The 18,488-nt window shown below is 36.2% G+C and overlaps 1 protein-coding gene across 2 annotated transcripts in view; it reads right to left on the bottom strand.

Annotated features, from left to right (window-relative positions):
* The window catches only part of LOC118734190 (ras-related protein Rab-40C), a 120,101-nt gene that overhangs the window by 39,544 nt on the left and 62,069 nt on the right, over nt 1–18,488 (bottom strand). Inside the window, exon 1 of one of the 2 annotated variants that reach the window (XM_036463911.1) lies at nt 2,510–2,569. The exons of the other annotated variant lie outside the window; for it this stretch is intronic. Within the exon in view, the coding sequence (XP_036319804.1) occupies nt 2,510–2,554 (45 nt within the window). The 5' untranslated portion in view covers nt 2,555–2,569. Of the gene's footprint in view, nt 1–2,509; nt 2,570–18,488 lie in introns of those variants that run through there. 2 annotated transcript variants of the gene reach the window in all.

Genomic DNA, 18,488 nt, shown 5'->3' with positions numbered 1-18,488 from the left:
CGCCGACCACCGTTTGATCCTCTGTGGAAGAGAGGAGGAATCTAAGTCTTCTAGCATCGTGGAGTGACTGACGGAATCAAACACCTTTGACAGATCTAACGCTATTAGAATAGTTCTCACAGGGGCGGTTGCGATTTTGGACACGTGTTATCTATGTGCTTATGGCGATAAGTGCTGTTGCTGTGCTAGAAGAGCATCTGACTACAACTTCACCTCTGGTGTGAGTAAGCTTTGGTCAAGCGTGAGGTCACTGTTCAATCCTACATAGCGCGACGACAGAATAGAAATATCATTTGGTGACCGTGCTTCGTCGGACCCGGAGCGTTGCGCGAGCTATTTTAGCCGGCAATTTATACTGCATCCTACGGTGGACAAAGCCAAGTGTCAAGTGACCACAAGGCTGCACAAACTGCCAACAGCAAGTGCGCCTCTTGTTTTCACCAGCCGTGAAGTTCAGGTCTCCAAAGTCTTCAAAGACATGGGACCCGACGGAATATGAATGTTGATGCTGAAAAATTTGGGTCCTGCGGGAGTAGACTATTTAGCCAAGGTTCTCAACCTGTCAATGGCCACTTTCGTTATTCCAGACATCTGGAAGATGGGGAGAGTGGTCTCACTGCTCAAACCGGGGAAACCAGCCAACAAAGGGGAGTCTTATCGTCCCATAACACTCCTTTCCCCGGTAGCGAAGACAATAGAGGCCTTGCTACTCCCGTATTATACGAACCACCTGACCCCAGCGAACACTTAGCATGGTTTCCGTAAAGTCCACAGCACAACAGCACTTAACGCAATCAACGCTCAGATAACACGTGGCCTAAACCGCAACCGCCCCTGTGAGAGAAATATTGTAGTAGAGTTGGTCCTGCCAAAGTTGTTTGATACCGTCAGCCACTCCACGCTGCTAGAACACGTAGAGGCCTTCTCACTCCCACAGATACTCAAACGGTGGTCAGGGAGTTATCTGAGTGGTCGACACTCGTCAGTCATGTTTAGATATAAATCGAGCAAACCTAGAAAAATAAAACAGGGGGTTCCACAAGGTGGTATCCCCATTACTGTTTAACTTTTATATCTCCAAGCTCCCTCAACCACCAGAGGGAGTCTCGATTGTCTCTTACGCTGACGATTGTTTGATAATGGCGTCTGGGAATGGAATTGATGACTTTTGCTCGAAAGTAAACAGGTTTTCTCGCTACTTCACTGCTAGGAGTCTAACCATCTCCCCTACAAAATCCTCTAGGACCTTAATTACCACCTGGACGAGGGAGGTCAGACTACCGCTAGGTATTCACGTTGATGACACACCAATTCCGACGGTGAATAACCCTAAAATCCTCGGAGTAACATTGGACAGTCTGCTCTCCTTCTCTGCGCACACAACCGGTACTGTCAACAAAGTACACAGCCGCAAAAAGGTCCTCAAAGTCGCTAGCCGGCAGTATCTGAGGCAAAGACAAAGAAACGTTGCTGGCAACATACAAGGCACTTGGCCGGCCAGTTCTAAATTACGCAACACCAGTGTGGTCGCAGGGGGCCAGTAGGACGCATAGGATGAAGCTAGGGACTGCACAAAACACTGCACTACGGACACCGACTGGGTGCCTTCTGATGGCGCCAGAACACCACCTACACGACGAGGCGGAAATGCTAGGAGCAAAACACAATGCTCTGCAAGCAATTCTTAGTAGGGAGCCACAGACATGGACACCCGGACACCTGCTTACAAAGAAGCCCTCGCCAAGACATGCCAGAAGGCATTTACGAACTGACGGATGAAGTCCTTGAGCTTATCGACAGGCCCTGAGCGGCATTCACAGGGAGTCAGTCTCAAGTTGTGTAGACTCCAGACCTGTGAATGCCGTTCTGGGCACGCAACCACCTGACATAGACGAGACGGAGCTTCGTCTGCCTCGGGAGACACTGACCATAATAGCCCAACTTCGCTCTGGCTACTGCAGCAGGTTGAACTCATACCTGAGCAGATTAGATACAGATGTGCCCAACGAGTGTCCGGCATGCGGAGGGACACCCCACGACTCGAAACATCTCATCGTATGCACGGAAAACTCCACGCAACTGGCTGTACGGAAAGACTGTGGAGGCTGGAAAGAGGGTGAATACCATTTTGATGACATCGAACCAATCGCGTTCAAACCCGTTCATTTGGATCACCTAGGTCATTTTCCAAAAAGTAGACAACCAAACGAACTCATCATTGTCCTCGTCCAGAGAGTATGCAAACTACTGTAAATACAACGGTGTCAAACATATTAAAAATGTAGTACGGATTCCTAGAGCAAACGATCATGCCGCAAGAACAAATAGAACGCTCTTATCAATGCTGTTGCCAACAACGACAACCGACAAATGTTGGGGCGAGAGGTTACGCGAAATACAGTGAAGCACCCAGTACCGGCTACTCACGTTAACTGGAGCCTCATTATAAGGGCCCAAATCATAGTTACACGGTCACTGAAAAATTACCGTTACGTAATAGAGGACTTACCAGGTTCTCACCGTACGCAGCGCCATTATTCTTCAGTATATTCATCCGATAAGTTGAAACCGCGGTGTGTCCTACCACCCTGCGAAGAGGACGAAACAGATGAAGAGGAGGTCCAGCGTAATCCCTCACCACTGGAGCGAGATGAGGAGGTCGAGCGAAATCCCTCACAATTGGAACAAGAGGAGGAGGTCGAGCAAAATCCCTCATCATTGGAGCGGGGTCGCCCAAATTGCCAGGGACGGCCGAACTGTAAGCAACTGATGGAAACCCAGTACCTAAAAATGCGACTCTGTGTGGCAAGAGAAATAAACTAGTAGTAGTCAAGCGAACGGACCGAAGCGTCGTACAATAGAACAGCTCGTGAGTTATAATTTTATGTACTTTAAACTATTCATTTCTACACTTGGTGTTAATAACTATTAAAATAAATGTGACTATAATCTGAGAGCCATCCTTTCACATATATCATACAGACTAGGTAACAAAGAGTTTTGGATACAGATAAACAAAAACATTCTAAATAGAATTTATACATTATTACACATCGAATTAAAAATAAAAAGAATCAATAACGGACTGAAATATAGATCTAGGCAAGGAAAAATCAATATCCAATGTTTGTGCTATAAAGATTGGGGCGAACGATTCTACTGGCATGACAATTATAAATAGAGTTCCAAATAATCGAGCCATATTCTAATTTTGAGCGAACCAATGAATTAAAAAGGATCATCCTGGTATACGGATCCCTGAAATCTTTGGCGTATCTGCGACTAAAAGCTAGGTTACTACTTATAAGCCTTCGGAAGCAAATAACAAACGTGTTTCACAAACGTAAAGCGATGATCAAAAACAGCCCCCAGGTCATTTTAGTCTATAACTATGTCAAGCTGATTGTTTAGGATGCTATAAAATGAAGAAATAGCATTAGCAGTCTTACGATATGGTCATAGGTGTAGGGTAATTAAACTGTATGTTTTTACACTTGTTTAAATCATGGTTGCCGATCACCAACATTTTTTTTTACCAAAATCTCTTAAGAAAAGTTACCAAAAGTTACCAAATCTCACTACCAAAATCTTCACTTCTTCACTGAGAAAAAATATACTGAATAAAACTGCTATATTTCACAACAAATGTGTATATACTTACAGCCCGTTTCTGTGACTTAATAAATTTAATATTTTTATAATTTGTAAATTTTTGATTATTTATCAAGAACTCCCAGTTCTAGCACAGAAGTTTAAATCTATTTTCTTGATAAATTATCAAGATTGAAAATGCTATTGACAATTATAATAATTTTTTTTTATTAGAAAATATTTTTCTTACAATTAATTGTTGCATGTGCCGTTATTCTCATTTTCGTTGTTGGTGTTTCCGACAGGGTAGGAGTATGATGTAATGTGGAGCGATTTTCCATCATCCCTTGTCAAATTTGGTTTGGCGACAAACCGGTTTCGACGTTTTGCCAGTTTCAGTGTCATTTTTCGTTCGGAATGTGCCGAAATTTGCGACTCACGGAATAATGGCACCGGCACACAAAAAAAGTTGCGGGTGCTTTTAACCGTCCATTTGACTCGTACAAAATTTCGAGTAAATTGCAAATTTTTTTGCTTTTTCATAATGTAGTGTAGTGGGTCGAAATACATGTCGGTAGGTGCGTCTAGTAAAAAGCACGCGACATTTTTTTTTTTGTGCCGGAGTAATCAAAGCGATTTATGGACCTTGGAAAATTGCCAGATGGCCACTATAAGGCTTTCTGCACCTTGGTCGTCCAATCATAGTTAGTTCATCGTCACAAACATGATACAACGATTACATGACGACTACATTTTCGCACACTCGGTCGTGATATTTCAATTCTTTTGGCGCCTAAACATTTACTAGGAGCAGGTATTTTCTGTTTTTCTGGTTGATATTTTCGCGCAATATTTACAAAAACCTGCAATTTTTAAAATATGGACTGAGCTGTAACAATTCTAGACATAATTTTTCAGTAATATCTCTTATTTTCTTTTCCTGAAATGTATTTTGTGCATGCACACAGAGACTTTTTACAATTTCGACATGTTTTATAGTTAAAACACTCACATTTGTTGAATTTTATTGCAATTATCCACTTTTTAATAATGTCGACAGAGTTTATGCCAAAGACACTAATTTTTATGCAATTTCAATGCAAATATTAACTTTTTCACAAATTTTTCCCCATAAAATGTAAACAAACAATGCGTGCACAACGATTACCAAACGACAGTGCCGTACTTATCCGTTTCTGCATCTTCTACGATTTGCCGGTTACTAGCCGATAACAAGTGTGCAGATCCCTTTGAAATGCATGTGCTCGGCCCAAAATTTCAGGGCGAGACGATAACGCAACTATGATTGGACGACAAGTGTGCAGATAGCCTTAAAATGTGAGATGGTAGAATTCAAAATTTATCGCAAAAATTCGAAAGTTGTTTTAGAAGTGCAGCCCTTGGTGCTGCCACTGTAATTGAAATATTTCAAGTATTTGAATATGAGATGACTCTAATTTTATCGAAGTAATTTTGTAGAAGTGTCAGTAGTGCTGCCACTGAAACTAGAACGGCTTTTATAATTACGCACTTGCAAAACATAATTCATTTCTTTCTAGTAATGCAAATAGATATTTAGTTGCAAAAGTTACCAAAATGAAATAAAAGTTACCAAGTTACCAAACCGTTTAAAAGTTACCACTTTTGGTAGAAAGTTACCACTTGTGGCAACCATGGTTTAAATTCCTTGAGTTAAATTTAATGTTCTATGAATTTGTTTGTTATTAACAGGGAACGGATTTTATGGAAATTGCCTTTTTTTTCTGCTAGAGAGATAGAGTATATTCGATTAAGAATGTCCACCATTAAGCTTTCCCTGATTCCATATATATACACATTTGATGTTGCCTTTTTTAAGATATTTGCCTTTTTTTGCATTTTCTACCTTTAAAAAAGTGATTATAGCATTTACAATTTTTTTTTTTAAGATTAAAAATTATACACATGCCCATGCGGCTTATAGAAGCGCAGGGACCTCTTGCCAAATTGGTGATGGAAAAATTCAAAGCCGTTTTCTCAGCTAACGTAGGCTTGGAGACAATAAGGGGTGTGGATAAAATTGTAAAGGGCGAGGAAAACGCCCTTATTCCTGATAATATGAACGTTTCAAACGTTCCATATTTAAATTGGGCTCCACTTGTATCAACTTACGTCGAGCGCACATTTAGGACATTCAAGGCTTTTCTTCGCGAAAATCGAATGAAAAAGCTGCCAGAAAACTTCAAAATGCATCTTGTGGTTCAATGTTACTACAACTATACAGATTAAAGTTTATGAGTTAGAAAGGATAAAATAGTCAAAGAATCAAGGTACAAATTTTTCATATAATGAAACTAGTTGATAGTTTTTCTCTTATTACTTGTAATATAAACATTTCTAAAATAAATGTATTTTTTGATTGTTCTTCGTATTTTCTGTCTGTTTTTAGTGCCTTATTTTGCTTTTTTTGCAATACCTAGTGCCTTTTCCTGCCTTTTTCGCCATTTTATTTTGCCTTTTTATATGTTTTTAGGTCCTAAAAATCCGTTCCCTGGTTATTAAAAGAGAAAATTTTTGTTTATTAATAAACTTTTAAAGCGATCAAGCAATAAAGAAAGTTAAATTTGAAATAACAAAATATACTATTACGATATATTGGGGATCCTTCCAGGAGTCTTAGAAAAAGGTCGCAGCATCAAAAGCAACAGCAGTTTCAGTCACTTTGTCATCGAGAAGTATTGTATTCAACAATCAATTCCATGAACCGATTAATTGCAGTCCCAAGATCATGCAACAACAACAACTGACGCAGCAACAGTGACAGACAAAAGGCACTGACTGTCGTGCAGTGCGGACGTGCTTTTGCGTTGCTCTTGTAAATTCGCTATTTTCGCTTGTCTAATATGGACGATCTTTGCGGTAAATGCGGAAAATTATTCGCGCGTAATGACTCTGCTATTGTAAATTGCAGTGGTTTCTGAAATAAATTATTCCAACGCCGTTGTTGTGAAGGCCAAGTAGCCGAGTATGATATCAAACTTTTTAAGAGAAACAGGCATATCTGCTATCTTTGTGCTGAGTGCGTTTGTTTGCCCGGGAAAATGGCAAAGTCATTCGACTCACTGCTGGCATTGCATATAAATGGACTGGATTCCATCACTATCGTGTTCGCAGACTGCGCTAAATGCTTCGAATGCTTACCCGCGCTTGCCTATTGGTAATGTTGATGAAAACATATCTACATATTCCAATGCCGCTCTAAATGCTGGGCTGACAATGCCTGGTGTTGCTGTTGCTAATAACATAACTTCATATTCGCCTGCTGCCTTACATGCTGTGAATGCTGACCTGAGATTACCTACTAGTCTCTTGGAAGAAAACACAACGACAGATTCGCCTGTTGGTGTTGTTGCTGAAAACACAATAGGGCTATTCGCGATTCGGTGCATAAGAGCTGACAAATTTATGCAATTGCAGAAATATGCCATGGATTGTGAACGACCTTTATTAAACTGTCATGGTAAAGCTTTTGCAAAACAATTTTTGTGCATCAGCTTTGGTTTTGTTTATGAATGCAATGCATAGCATTTTTATGCTATGGATTTTCGGTATTGCAAATTTGCCAAGCCATGACAAATGCAAATGCGTGTATTTTGTTTGTGTATTGCAAATAATTTGCAATACAAATTTGCAATGCAATGATGCTAGGCCATTTGCACCGGATCGCGAATAGCCCTAATTACATATGCCAAAGCTGCACTTAATGCTGTGAATGCTGTAAATGCAGATGCTGCTGAGGCAAACAATGCACAGTGGTCCAAGGAGGCGACCACTGTTGCTGAAAACACACCTAAATATGCCCAAGCCGCGCTTAATGCTGTGAATGCTGTAAATTCAGATGCTGCTGAGGCAAACAATGCACAGTGGTCCAAGGAGGCGAATAAGAAGAAACAAAAAAATAAATGTCTCGTCATGAGCACCAATGCAAGTGCGAATTCGGAGTTGGTTGTTGTAGCTCATGATGCTGCGTTACGACGTAAATGGTTGCACCTGTCCTCATTTTCGACCTCCGTAACGGAAGATAACATCCGGGATTTTGTAGTGAAACATGCTGGTGTGAATAAAAATTCACTAAATATTATGCTATAAGCTAGTAAAGAAGGATACACCTAAGGATTCCAATAAGCGCATACGATAAATTGCTTAATCCTGACCTTTGGCCAGTGAATGTGACTGTTCGCCCGTACCGTTTTTTTCAAAAAGGTGTACAACAAATGCAAGAAACTTAGAAATACCCACTAATAATTCATCGGCCAACAAGATCATAAAAATATATTTTCAAAATGCTTCAGGTCTTAGAACCAAGGCACTTTGTGAGTATGATATATTCGTAATTACTGAAACTTGGCTTAATGCTCAATTTTTGACGCCGAGTTTTTTGATCCAAAATCGTATGATGTTTTTCGTAAAGACAGAGATCCGAACAAAACGGGTCTTAGTAGAGGAGGCGGTGTTCTTATAGCTACGCGATGTAATCTACTTTTTCTTCCGTCCCACTAAAGGATGATAACTCTCTGTTTGATCAACTTTGTGTGCGCCGTCACAGTAATATCGGTCTATCTCACATCTGTGCAGTGTTGCCGCGAAGCACTTTTAATGGTAGCCAAATTCCTTTAAAAAAAAGGGCTAAAAAAGAGCTAAAAAAAGTCGTTGTGGCTAAAAATGGTAGCTAAAATTGTTTACTTACATAATCATATATAAGTATACACGCAAACATTTTCAATAAGTAATGGTATAGAAAAACAATGAACCCTGGAAAAAGCTAATATTTTATCCAAGCAAAAACCTTTTCGTATAATATATACGACACCAGCTTGCTGGATCGATCAAGTGATTGTACCATCAAGCTCGAAGCATATAACTTACCAGCATGCTGGCACAATATTTATTTCTTTACAAATTAGGTCGAGGAAAGATCGAAATGATTTGAGCCGAAATTTCATAATTTTTCTACCATTCTGTTAAACATTGTTTTTTTCTTTTAAATTCACAACTGCAATATCGTGAACTTAATATTCCACAAACACGGCTTTGAAATTTCCGCCAAATTATTTTTTACTTAGAAAATTTAGCTAATTTCACCACTCACGACACCAGCACGCTGGTACAATCATAAAATTTTCAAATAGTTTTTGAAGTCGCACCAGCAGCTGGTACAATCACACCACAAGAACATACAAGGTCAATCGACTTCATGGGCCATTTAACTAATGAACATATTAGGGGCCAGTTTTTCAGTGCACGGCCGTGGTTCAAACTAAGTTTAAACGCCTGATCGGGTTGGTTTAAACTAAGATCAGCCAATCAAGTGTCAGCCAGCTGTTCAATTTAAATCCAGTTTACTTAATCTGAGTTTAAACTGGCTCTGAAAAACTGGCCCTAAGGGCGGTAAACTTATCTATTTTAAACTATAGTTAAATCGTTAATAGATAAGTTAAAAAACAGCCCTAACACTTATACAGTATGTATGTATAAAAACGTAAGGAACATACAATACATATATGTCAGTCTTTCTTAGTTTAAAAATTCATCTCTTACATATGTGCAAAAAAATAGATCAAATTAAGCATATACAACTTTTCCATGCCCAGTATGAATAAATTCTCCAAAGGGCTAAAAAAAGGGCTAGGGGCAATTTTAAATTTATGTGGCCAAAAAAAGTATGTGGTAGCTAAATCTAGCCACCAAAGGGCTAAAACGGCAACACTGCATCTGTGTGTCCTACATACCGCCATGCAGTGATGAATCCACCTACAAAGCTCACGTAGACAATATACTAGCGCTTCACAACGAGAATGGAGAGCATAAGCTTTGTGTGTTAGGAGACTACAATCTAAATAATTTAAATTGGGCCGTTTTAGACAATAATTTATTTTTAAGTCCCACTAATGTGAGTAATTCGTCAGAAACATATTTAGTTGATAATTTCTTGGGTATTGAGCTAGTTCAAGTTAATATTTTCCATAATACTTTGAATCGTCTGCTAGATCTTATTTTTCTATGTCATGATATTAAGTTTAAGTTATATACCCCGCCATCAGCTATTTCCGCGCCTAACTTACATCACTCTCCACTTATATTAGAAGTTGAGTCTATAGAGTTTTTTGAGATTCCTAGGGAGAATCCGAAGATGTATTTTAACTATAATCGTTGTAATTTCCAGACTTTAAATTATCTCTTATCTGGAATAAATTGGGACATTATCATAGGGGGTGGTGATGTTGCCGACTGTTTTAGAGCATTTAAAAATACTGTTCTTGAAATATGTAAACATGTTCCTATTAATTCAAAGCATCCTTATAAACGCCCATGGTTCTCGAGAGAGCTCAATCGTCTAAAGAACCTTAGAAATAAATTTTTCAAAAAGTTCAATATGTTAAATAATCCGAGGCATTATGAGTTACATACTACATACAAATATAAATTTTATAAGCTTAATAAGGTGCGATATAAGAATTATGTGCAAAATTTTGAAAATAATATTAAAGTAAACCCGAAAAATTTTTGGCGCTTTGTAAAGTCAAAAAAAGGTGTTTCTAATATCCCCACGTCGGTTTTTTACAATGACAAAAAAGCTAGCTTAATTTCGTATTAGATGATGATTATATCGTCGACCCGGACACCGCGAATGTTTGTGCCTCTGAGTCATCTTTTAACTTTGGCTGTTTGGCTATTACTGAGGAAGATACGCTACAGGGTATTGACAAATTAAAAATGTCCTCACAGATAGACGTGGATGGATTTTCTGTTATCCTACTCAAAAACTGTCCATCGTTAGTTAAGCCACTGGCAGAAATTTTCAACAAATCTCTATCCGCGGGTAGAGTTATTAACGATTGGAAGTTAACTTCAATTACCCCTACGTTCAAAAGTGGTAATAAATGTGACGTCAAAAATTATAGGCCTATTTCAAAATTATCCACAGTACCTAAGTTACTTGAGTGCATCATAAAAGACAAAATTTTTTTCAACCTCAGGCAGTCAATTTCTATCAATCAGCACGGTTTTGTAACGGGAAGATCGACTTTAACCAATCTAGCGTTATTCTCGGATTGTTCCTGCCTTTCAAATGGGCTGTCAGGTTGATACAATCTATACCGATTTTTCTAAAGCCTATGACAGAATCTCACATAAAATTCTGCTTATCAAACTTTTCAAGCTGGGCTTTCACTCTGTGTTCCTATGATGGATTGAATCTTACCTGCACGGTAGACAAAGCTATGTCGTTTTTGATGACATTTCTTCTAACGCATTTGTTCCAACCTCTGGTATCCCCCAGGGAAGTATACTATGTCCGCTGCTTTTCATTCTATTTGTGAATGACATAGAATCGTGCTTTTCTTCAGCTAAACTCCTAATGTATGCGGATGATTTAAAAACCTACTCGGTTATAAAAAAGCTCGAGACTCAAGTAATCTGCAAGCGGAGCTCGATATGTTGTACCTTTGGTGCACTAAAAACAAATTGCCTCTTAACATTAAGAAATGCCACCAAATGACGTTTTCTAAGCTTCATAATCATATCCGTAACACCTATCGTATTTCGTCAACAAATTTAGACTCGGTGAATGAGGTCAAAGACCTGGGGGTATATTTTGATGCAAAATTTAGTTTTGTTACACATGTTAATTATGTTGTCTCTAAATCTTACTCGATGCTCGCGTTTCTACGGCGCAATAGTTCTTCGTTTTCAGATCCGTACACTTTGAAACTATTGTACTCGTCCTTTGTCCGTTCGATATTAGAGTATGCCGTTTTCATTTGGAGGCCTTACCACCAAAAACATATAAATCGATTAGAATCTGTACAGAAGGCGTTTATCCGGTTTGCCCTACGCTCTCTGCACTTCTCTGAACCTAAGCCTGAGTATAGCTCTCGCTGTCAGTTGATCAACCTAATGACACTGCACAACAGACGAATACTTTTATCAACCTCTTTTCTATTTGACATAATCTCGGGCACTGTTGATTGTCCAGTACTGTTAGGTAAAATTAATTTCAGTGTTCCTTGTAGAATGTTGCGTCATTATGAGGTGTTTTATGTTGTCACCAGCAATACTGTATATAGCTTTAATGCCCCGGTTAATAGAATTCTCGTCAAATTGAATAAGCTCTTTGTTTCTTTGGACCTCGACCTCTCATCCACCAAAGTTGGCTTTAATTCTGAAGTAAAAACATTATTAAGTAAAAATAGTGCTATTTAAAGACTGCTTTTTGCATTGTAATTAACATTACTTTTAAATTTACCTATGCTTAGTCTGTAAGAATTGTAAATTCATAGACAAAATAAGTAAATAAATAAAATTTCACAAGAAGTTATTTTCAGTTTTGCTGTCACAGGTAACGAAAGAATAAAATTAGTAGTTGTTTTTCAGTTTTTTTAATTTAATTTAATTTAAAATTTATTAATTTATCTATAATTAATTAGAGATTTATCAATCTACCATTTTCAATATACTTAAATTTTAAAACCAAAATTTTTAAAAGAAATTTAGAATTATGAACGTTAACTGATATAAATAATTTTATATTAATTTAATAAATTTTTATTAACATTTATTTAAACTTTAATTTTTTTTTATAAATATATACATAAACATTATTTGTGTTAATTAAAATATTATTACTTATATTTATTTTGTACACTTCTCCAGTTTATTTCAAAATGCAATGATTACCAATACGTACACGCAACTTCACAACAACAACAGAAAATCAACACGAAAACCAAATACACACTTCAGACTTAAACATTTCAAAAAGTATACAACCTAACTCTGCTTGATCACTCGAAAGCTTTTGACACTGTTGACCATACACTAATGTGCTTAAAGTTGACAACCTGTTTAATTTCACAATGTCGCCAGTAAACCTAGTACATTTCTATCTCCTTGACCGTTCTCAATCAGTAAGTGTACGTGAAAGTGTTTCAAACTCCCTGCCTATTGCTAATGGTGTTCCGCAAGGAGCAATTCTTGGTCCTTTACTGTTCGTGTTGTATATTAATGACCTTCCAACTGTGTTAAAATATAGTAATAGCCATGTTTACGCAGACGATGTCCAACTGTATCTTAGTTGTCCCCCTGTATCCGTCAACACATGTATAACTCACTTAAATAGTGACTTAAATTCTTTGAATAAGTGGGCGTCGGACAATGGCTTAGTCCTTAATCCGAGCAAATCCCAGTGCATTGTTATTTACACTGAGGAGCAAAACCGGAACAGTAATACATAATGTGAATTTTCTTGCGATATATTCGCAATATATGAAGACTTTTTTGTAATCTAGTTTCGGAATTCACATTTCCAATGTTTATTTCATCAGAAGGCCATAAAAACAATAATTAATACAAGCAGATAAAGAAGAAAATTGCAAAAAAAACGTAGCAACTAGATTGTTCCAGTTTTGCACCCGACAGAAAATTTTACCATTTGCATGACTTTTAATAAATTGGCCATAACCGATTTGAATATTTTAGCTTTTATGGTCATCTTGGGATATTTTCGCACAGGTTTTATACGAAATCTGTTGAGAACGCGCACCGGTTTTCCTTAACGCAATGCCCAAGGTCTTGCATGCGATTGGGCGAATTTTCGCAATTGAACAGTGGCATTTTCAAACAATTCCATAAGTTTTCTGTTGAATCAATTCTTGGCTTTACGCAGGTCACTCCATGATTATAAAAACTTGGGATTTATACCTATTTGGCCCCAGTTTCGGAGGATATTTCTGATCATTGTCCAGTTAAAATTGAGAAAAGCCTGAAAAATATCCTCAGAAATTGCCAAATTCTTTGAAAATGCTCATTTGTTGTCACTTTTCTTTTTACCATCGATCTTACCACAGTTCTTACTCCCTAAGGCGTAACACGGCCCTACATCATTAAATGTACACATACAAACCTAATAGTTTAAATATTTTGGGACGTTACGGGTACTTGAACCAATATTCCGACTTAAAACGTTTAATTTTATCCTCAGAGTTAACAAATTTAGGGCTGTGCCCTAATTAATAGTAAATTTTGGTGGAATAATGTGGTTGTTTATGAAGAACTTGTAAATTCCCGCTTCAAAATAACACCAATCCAATGTTTTTTCTTAGTAAAAATGCGTTTCTGACTAAAAATTTTTCTGGATGTCAAAGCAGGCTTTCTCCTCTTTATCTTTGTGCTGCAATAACTTGTTCCCAGGTCTTACATAATGTCCAGTCACTTGCTTTGTGGTGATAAAACAGTAATTTTTGATTTGGAACCAAAGTTTATTGGCATTTAGAGACCCTCCAATATGCCTAGCCTGGCGAATTGCAATTTTTTGTGGTCTCTCGATCTTGCAGACTGATGTCCGCCCTTTTATCGCTTGTTTAGATAACCATAAAACGGAAATTTGGCCGATATGATTTCTTTCTTTACAGCGTGGCCTTTCTGACCGTTTTGCAAAAACTTTAAGTTCTTTTTGCTTGGTGTGTGCACTTAATGCACTCACAGCGAAAATTCCACGCGCCTTGATTACAAAATTGCAGGAAATCAGCCAGAACTCCTCTTTGAATTATAAAATTCAGCAATTACTAAGAGGGTGCAAAACTGGAACAATCCAGTTCATTTTTGTTTGGTCATTTTTTCCTGAGTTTCCATATGCGAATCTTAAAATTTTTATGGTCAAACGTTTAGTTAAACATCGGTAAGGCGAAATGCAAGTTTGAATTACCATAAAGTAAATAAACTGAAGAAGTACATTACCACAAACTTAACTTTCCGTTCTATTGTTCCAGTTTTGCTCTTCAGTGTATAAGAAACTTTTGAAACTTGACGACTACAACGAGGTAAAACTGAACAATTCTGTGATAAAATACGTGGACACTGCAAAAAATCTAGGAATAATTTTCAACAGAACTCTGACGTGGAATAACCACATTCTTAGCACTATTGGCAAAGTATATGGCATGCTTCGGACTTTATGGGGCATTCAGTACTTTACACCGTTGAAAATTCGATTGTTACTGGCCAAAACATACTTGCTACCGACGTTATTATATGGTTGTGAATTGTTTGCTGACTGTGATAGTATTTGTAGTAGGAAACTAAATGTTCTGTACAACAACATTGCGCGATATATTTTTGGCATTAAACGAAATGAGCACATTTCTGAATTCGCGTTGAAAATCTTTATAGCTTTTGATGACATAATCAAAGTCAGGTGTTTAACGTTATTGCATAAAGTCATGACTACTAAAGAGCCCAGTTATCTAAAAGAGCGACTTTCATGGGCTAGGTCCTCCCGGTTTCCTACTATTTCATCTTTGAAATCTAGTTGCCTGGTTTCTGAACATCAGTTCCTTGTCTATACGGTCCGTCATTTGAACAGCTTACCACCAGTGATAAGAAATAGTAAAACCACGCTGCGATTCAGGAGCGAACTTATGCGTCACTTTGCCAAATGACTGATATGGGTACCGTTAACTTTTTCTTATAAACCTACCCATGTCTTAATAATCTCTTTTCTTCTCCAAATCTATAACTATATATATATATATATTCTTATCTTCTGCTCCACTAATTTTAATTCGTATATATGTTTGTAGTTTTGTGTATGTTTAAGGCAAATTTTCTGTTTTAAAACTAAGTATTCACATGCACTGTAATTTAAAACCTCTGGTTGTTATGCATGTACTTTAATAAATATATAAATAAAATCAAATAATGGTTTTCCAAATGAAAATCACTTGAGTGCGAATTTATCAAAATCTATTGAGTTGCCTCATTTTTGGGAAAATTGTCCTAAAGCATGGTTTCTGCTTATGGAATGACAATTCGAAATTAACAATATACATGATGATAATATCAAATTTCAAAACGTTTAAGTTGTTCTTCAAAGATAATCTATTTCTAAAATTATTGATGTTATCAATCCGCCTCCTTTGATTAACAAATATAAAACAATTAAGAAAGTTTTATGTGAAAGATTTTCTCTTAGCGAAGTGAAGACATTAGAACAATCATTTTCAAATACCGAACTAGGTGATCCTTCCCCATCAGAACTTTATGGACATATGAAATCTTTAGCAGGTTCCAAATCAATTGTTGTGAAGAACATTTATTTAAATTATGAAGTAGGAAGTTACCGCAACAAATACAAATTCATATAACTTCTTGTAGTAATCAAAGTAAAGAAAAATTTTATAAAACTCTTAGTTTTACCGTTATTCAGCGTCCATTGTACTCTAGATTTGTAAACAGGGAAGTGATATTAATATCTTTTCTTTTTATCTTTTGCGAAACATATTTCAAAACTGAGAATAACATTTAACATTTTTTCGGACCTCAGTTCCACTGAAAAGTAGTGAATTTGTTCATATATGTTACACTACAAAATATCGATTTTCGTGACACTTTTAACTTTTGTGAAAAAAACACGGTCAACTGCATCCCGAAAATGCAGTAAAAGAAATACGGTAAATAAGATTAACTGTTATTTTAAAAACAAAGCTCTTATTTAAGAAAAAAATGAGCTTTAAGTACAAAAAAGTTTGTCCAATACATTGGACAATTGTACTGAAAGAGTTAATGAAATACAAATTAGATCAAGATCTAGAGATAGAGATAGAAGTCGTTTTAAATCAAGAAAGTTTTCTAGACCTAGAAACGATATTAACCAAAATATTTTTTGGTATTATAGAAAATTTAAAAATAATGCTTTTAAATGCATTCAATCTTCTTATTTTAACACAAATAAAAACGAAGAAAGTTCTAATGTTTTAAACTTGATCGTTCCATTATGACGGTGGCTAATATTTATGATAAATCCAATAAATTAAATTTTTTAAGCGACACTGGTGCAATCGTTTAGGTCATTCCTTCTTCAAAATTCAAATCACATAAAAGAAATTCATATCTTAAATTTAATTGCAGCTCACGGTCCTTCTATTAAAACTTATTGTACAAAACTTTTGAAAATTGATCTAAGTTTAAGACGTGATTTTGAATTCCCTTTCATATTAGCAGATATTTCAACACCAATTATAGGCGCTAACTTTTTAGAGAAATTTGGTATATTAGTTGATATTAAAAACAGTGAATTTACTGATTCAACAACAAAATTGAAAGTTTCTGGATCATCTGGTTTTTGCGATATAGTTTCAATAAGGATACCAATTTCTCAAAATTAATTTTCTAAACTTTTAAATGATTTTCCTTCAATAACTTGTGAATCAGATTACACTAAACCAGTGCAACACTAAACGGTGCACAGAATCGAATCACATTCATAATTTGACTTTTGATTTAAAGAACAAACAAATATTTTCAAAATATGATCTTGTTCTTGCGTGTTGATTTAAAGAACAAACAAATATTTTCAAAATATGATCTTGTTCTTGCGTGTCATCAAATGCTGATGGCTGAAGAAGATATACATAAAACAGCAATTACTACACCGTTTGGAATGTTTGAGTTCGTACGGATGCGTTTTAGACTACGAAATAGTGTACAAGCATTTCAACGTTTTATTAACAAAGTATTTTCAGGTTTAGAATTTGTGTTTGTCTATATTGACTATATTCTTGGTGCAAGTGATGATGAAGATAACATATTGAGCATTTAAAATTTATATTTGAAAGACTTGAAAAATATAGTTTGAATATTAAACCTAGTAAATGCATTTTTGGAGCAAGTAAATTGGATTTTATGAGTTATGAAATTTCAAGTGAACGAGTTGAAGCAATAGTAAATTTTGAAAAACCACTTTCAATAAATAAATTACAAAAATGTTTGAGCATGGTTAATTATTACCATAGATACGTTAAAATGTTAGCAGCAGATCTTAGTCCTCTGCACGAAATGTGAACATTAGCAACTAAAAATAAACTTAAACAATTAAATTTAATAGAAAATACAACTATGGCTTTTGAAAATGTGAAGAAACTTTTGCACAGAAGACTTTACTCACTCATGTTGATAAAAATGGTAAATTAACACTTGCTGTCGATGCATCGAATGTAGCAATCGGTGCGGTTTTGCAATAAATGAGTAATAACACTTCGGAATCACTCGCATATTTTTCAAGAAAATTATCCCCTACAGATATTAATTACTCATTTGACAGAGAACTTTTGGCAATATACAATTCAATCATATATGTAATACTTCTATATTGGCAGTAAGCTAACTTCTCAATGTGTAATCATTCCGAAATCAAAGCGAGACAGTCTAGTACCGTTTTTGTCAATGTATTGTGTACCTGAGTGCCGTTTTTGTATATGTGTTGTGTACATGTCTATTTATAAACGTATGTGTTCCTTTTCTTTCGTACGTGTTTATTGATATATCTGTACTGTAGTGTTTTCGGACGGTACTAGCTCTTACTGCCAATATAGGAGTATTACATATATGAATTCAATTAAACATTTTCTAGAAGGTAGAACATTCACTGTTTACACCGATCACAAACCTTTAACATACATATATTCTAAATTCAAAATCAGAAAGATCACCTCGAGAAATTCAACACTTACGAGTACATCGCACAATTTACAGAGGACATTCAATACATTTCTGGAAAAGAAAACATAGTTGCTGATACCTTTTCACGTATTCAGACATTATTCGAGGAACAGCACAAATATCAAACACTTTGTGACATAATATCTGATCAAAATTCCAACAGTATTGCAGTACTTAGTCTTAATATTTGATGTGATATTTCTCAACAGCCTTTTAGACCATTTGTTCCGAATTCTATGAGAAAAATCATTTTTGATAAAATTCATTATTTATCACATCCAAGTGTCCGTACAACTAGACGTTTGATTCAATCAAAATATTTTTGGCCTAATATGCGCAATGAAATAAATAATTGGACTTCTACT

Source organism: Rhagoletis pomonella, unplaced genomic scaffold (assembly GCF_013731165.1).
Source record: "Rhagoletis pomonella isolate Grant_MI unplaced genomic scaffold, Rhpom_1.0 Rhpom_scaffold_00002, whole genome shotgun sequence".
Classification (NCBI taxonomy): Eukaryota; Metazoa; Arthropoda; class Insecta; order Diptera; family Tephritidae; genus Rhagoletis; species Rhagoletis pomonella.
The sequence above is the reverse complement of the archived record's forward strand: the minus strand, read 5'-3'. Positions and strand labels throughout refer to the sequence as shown.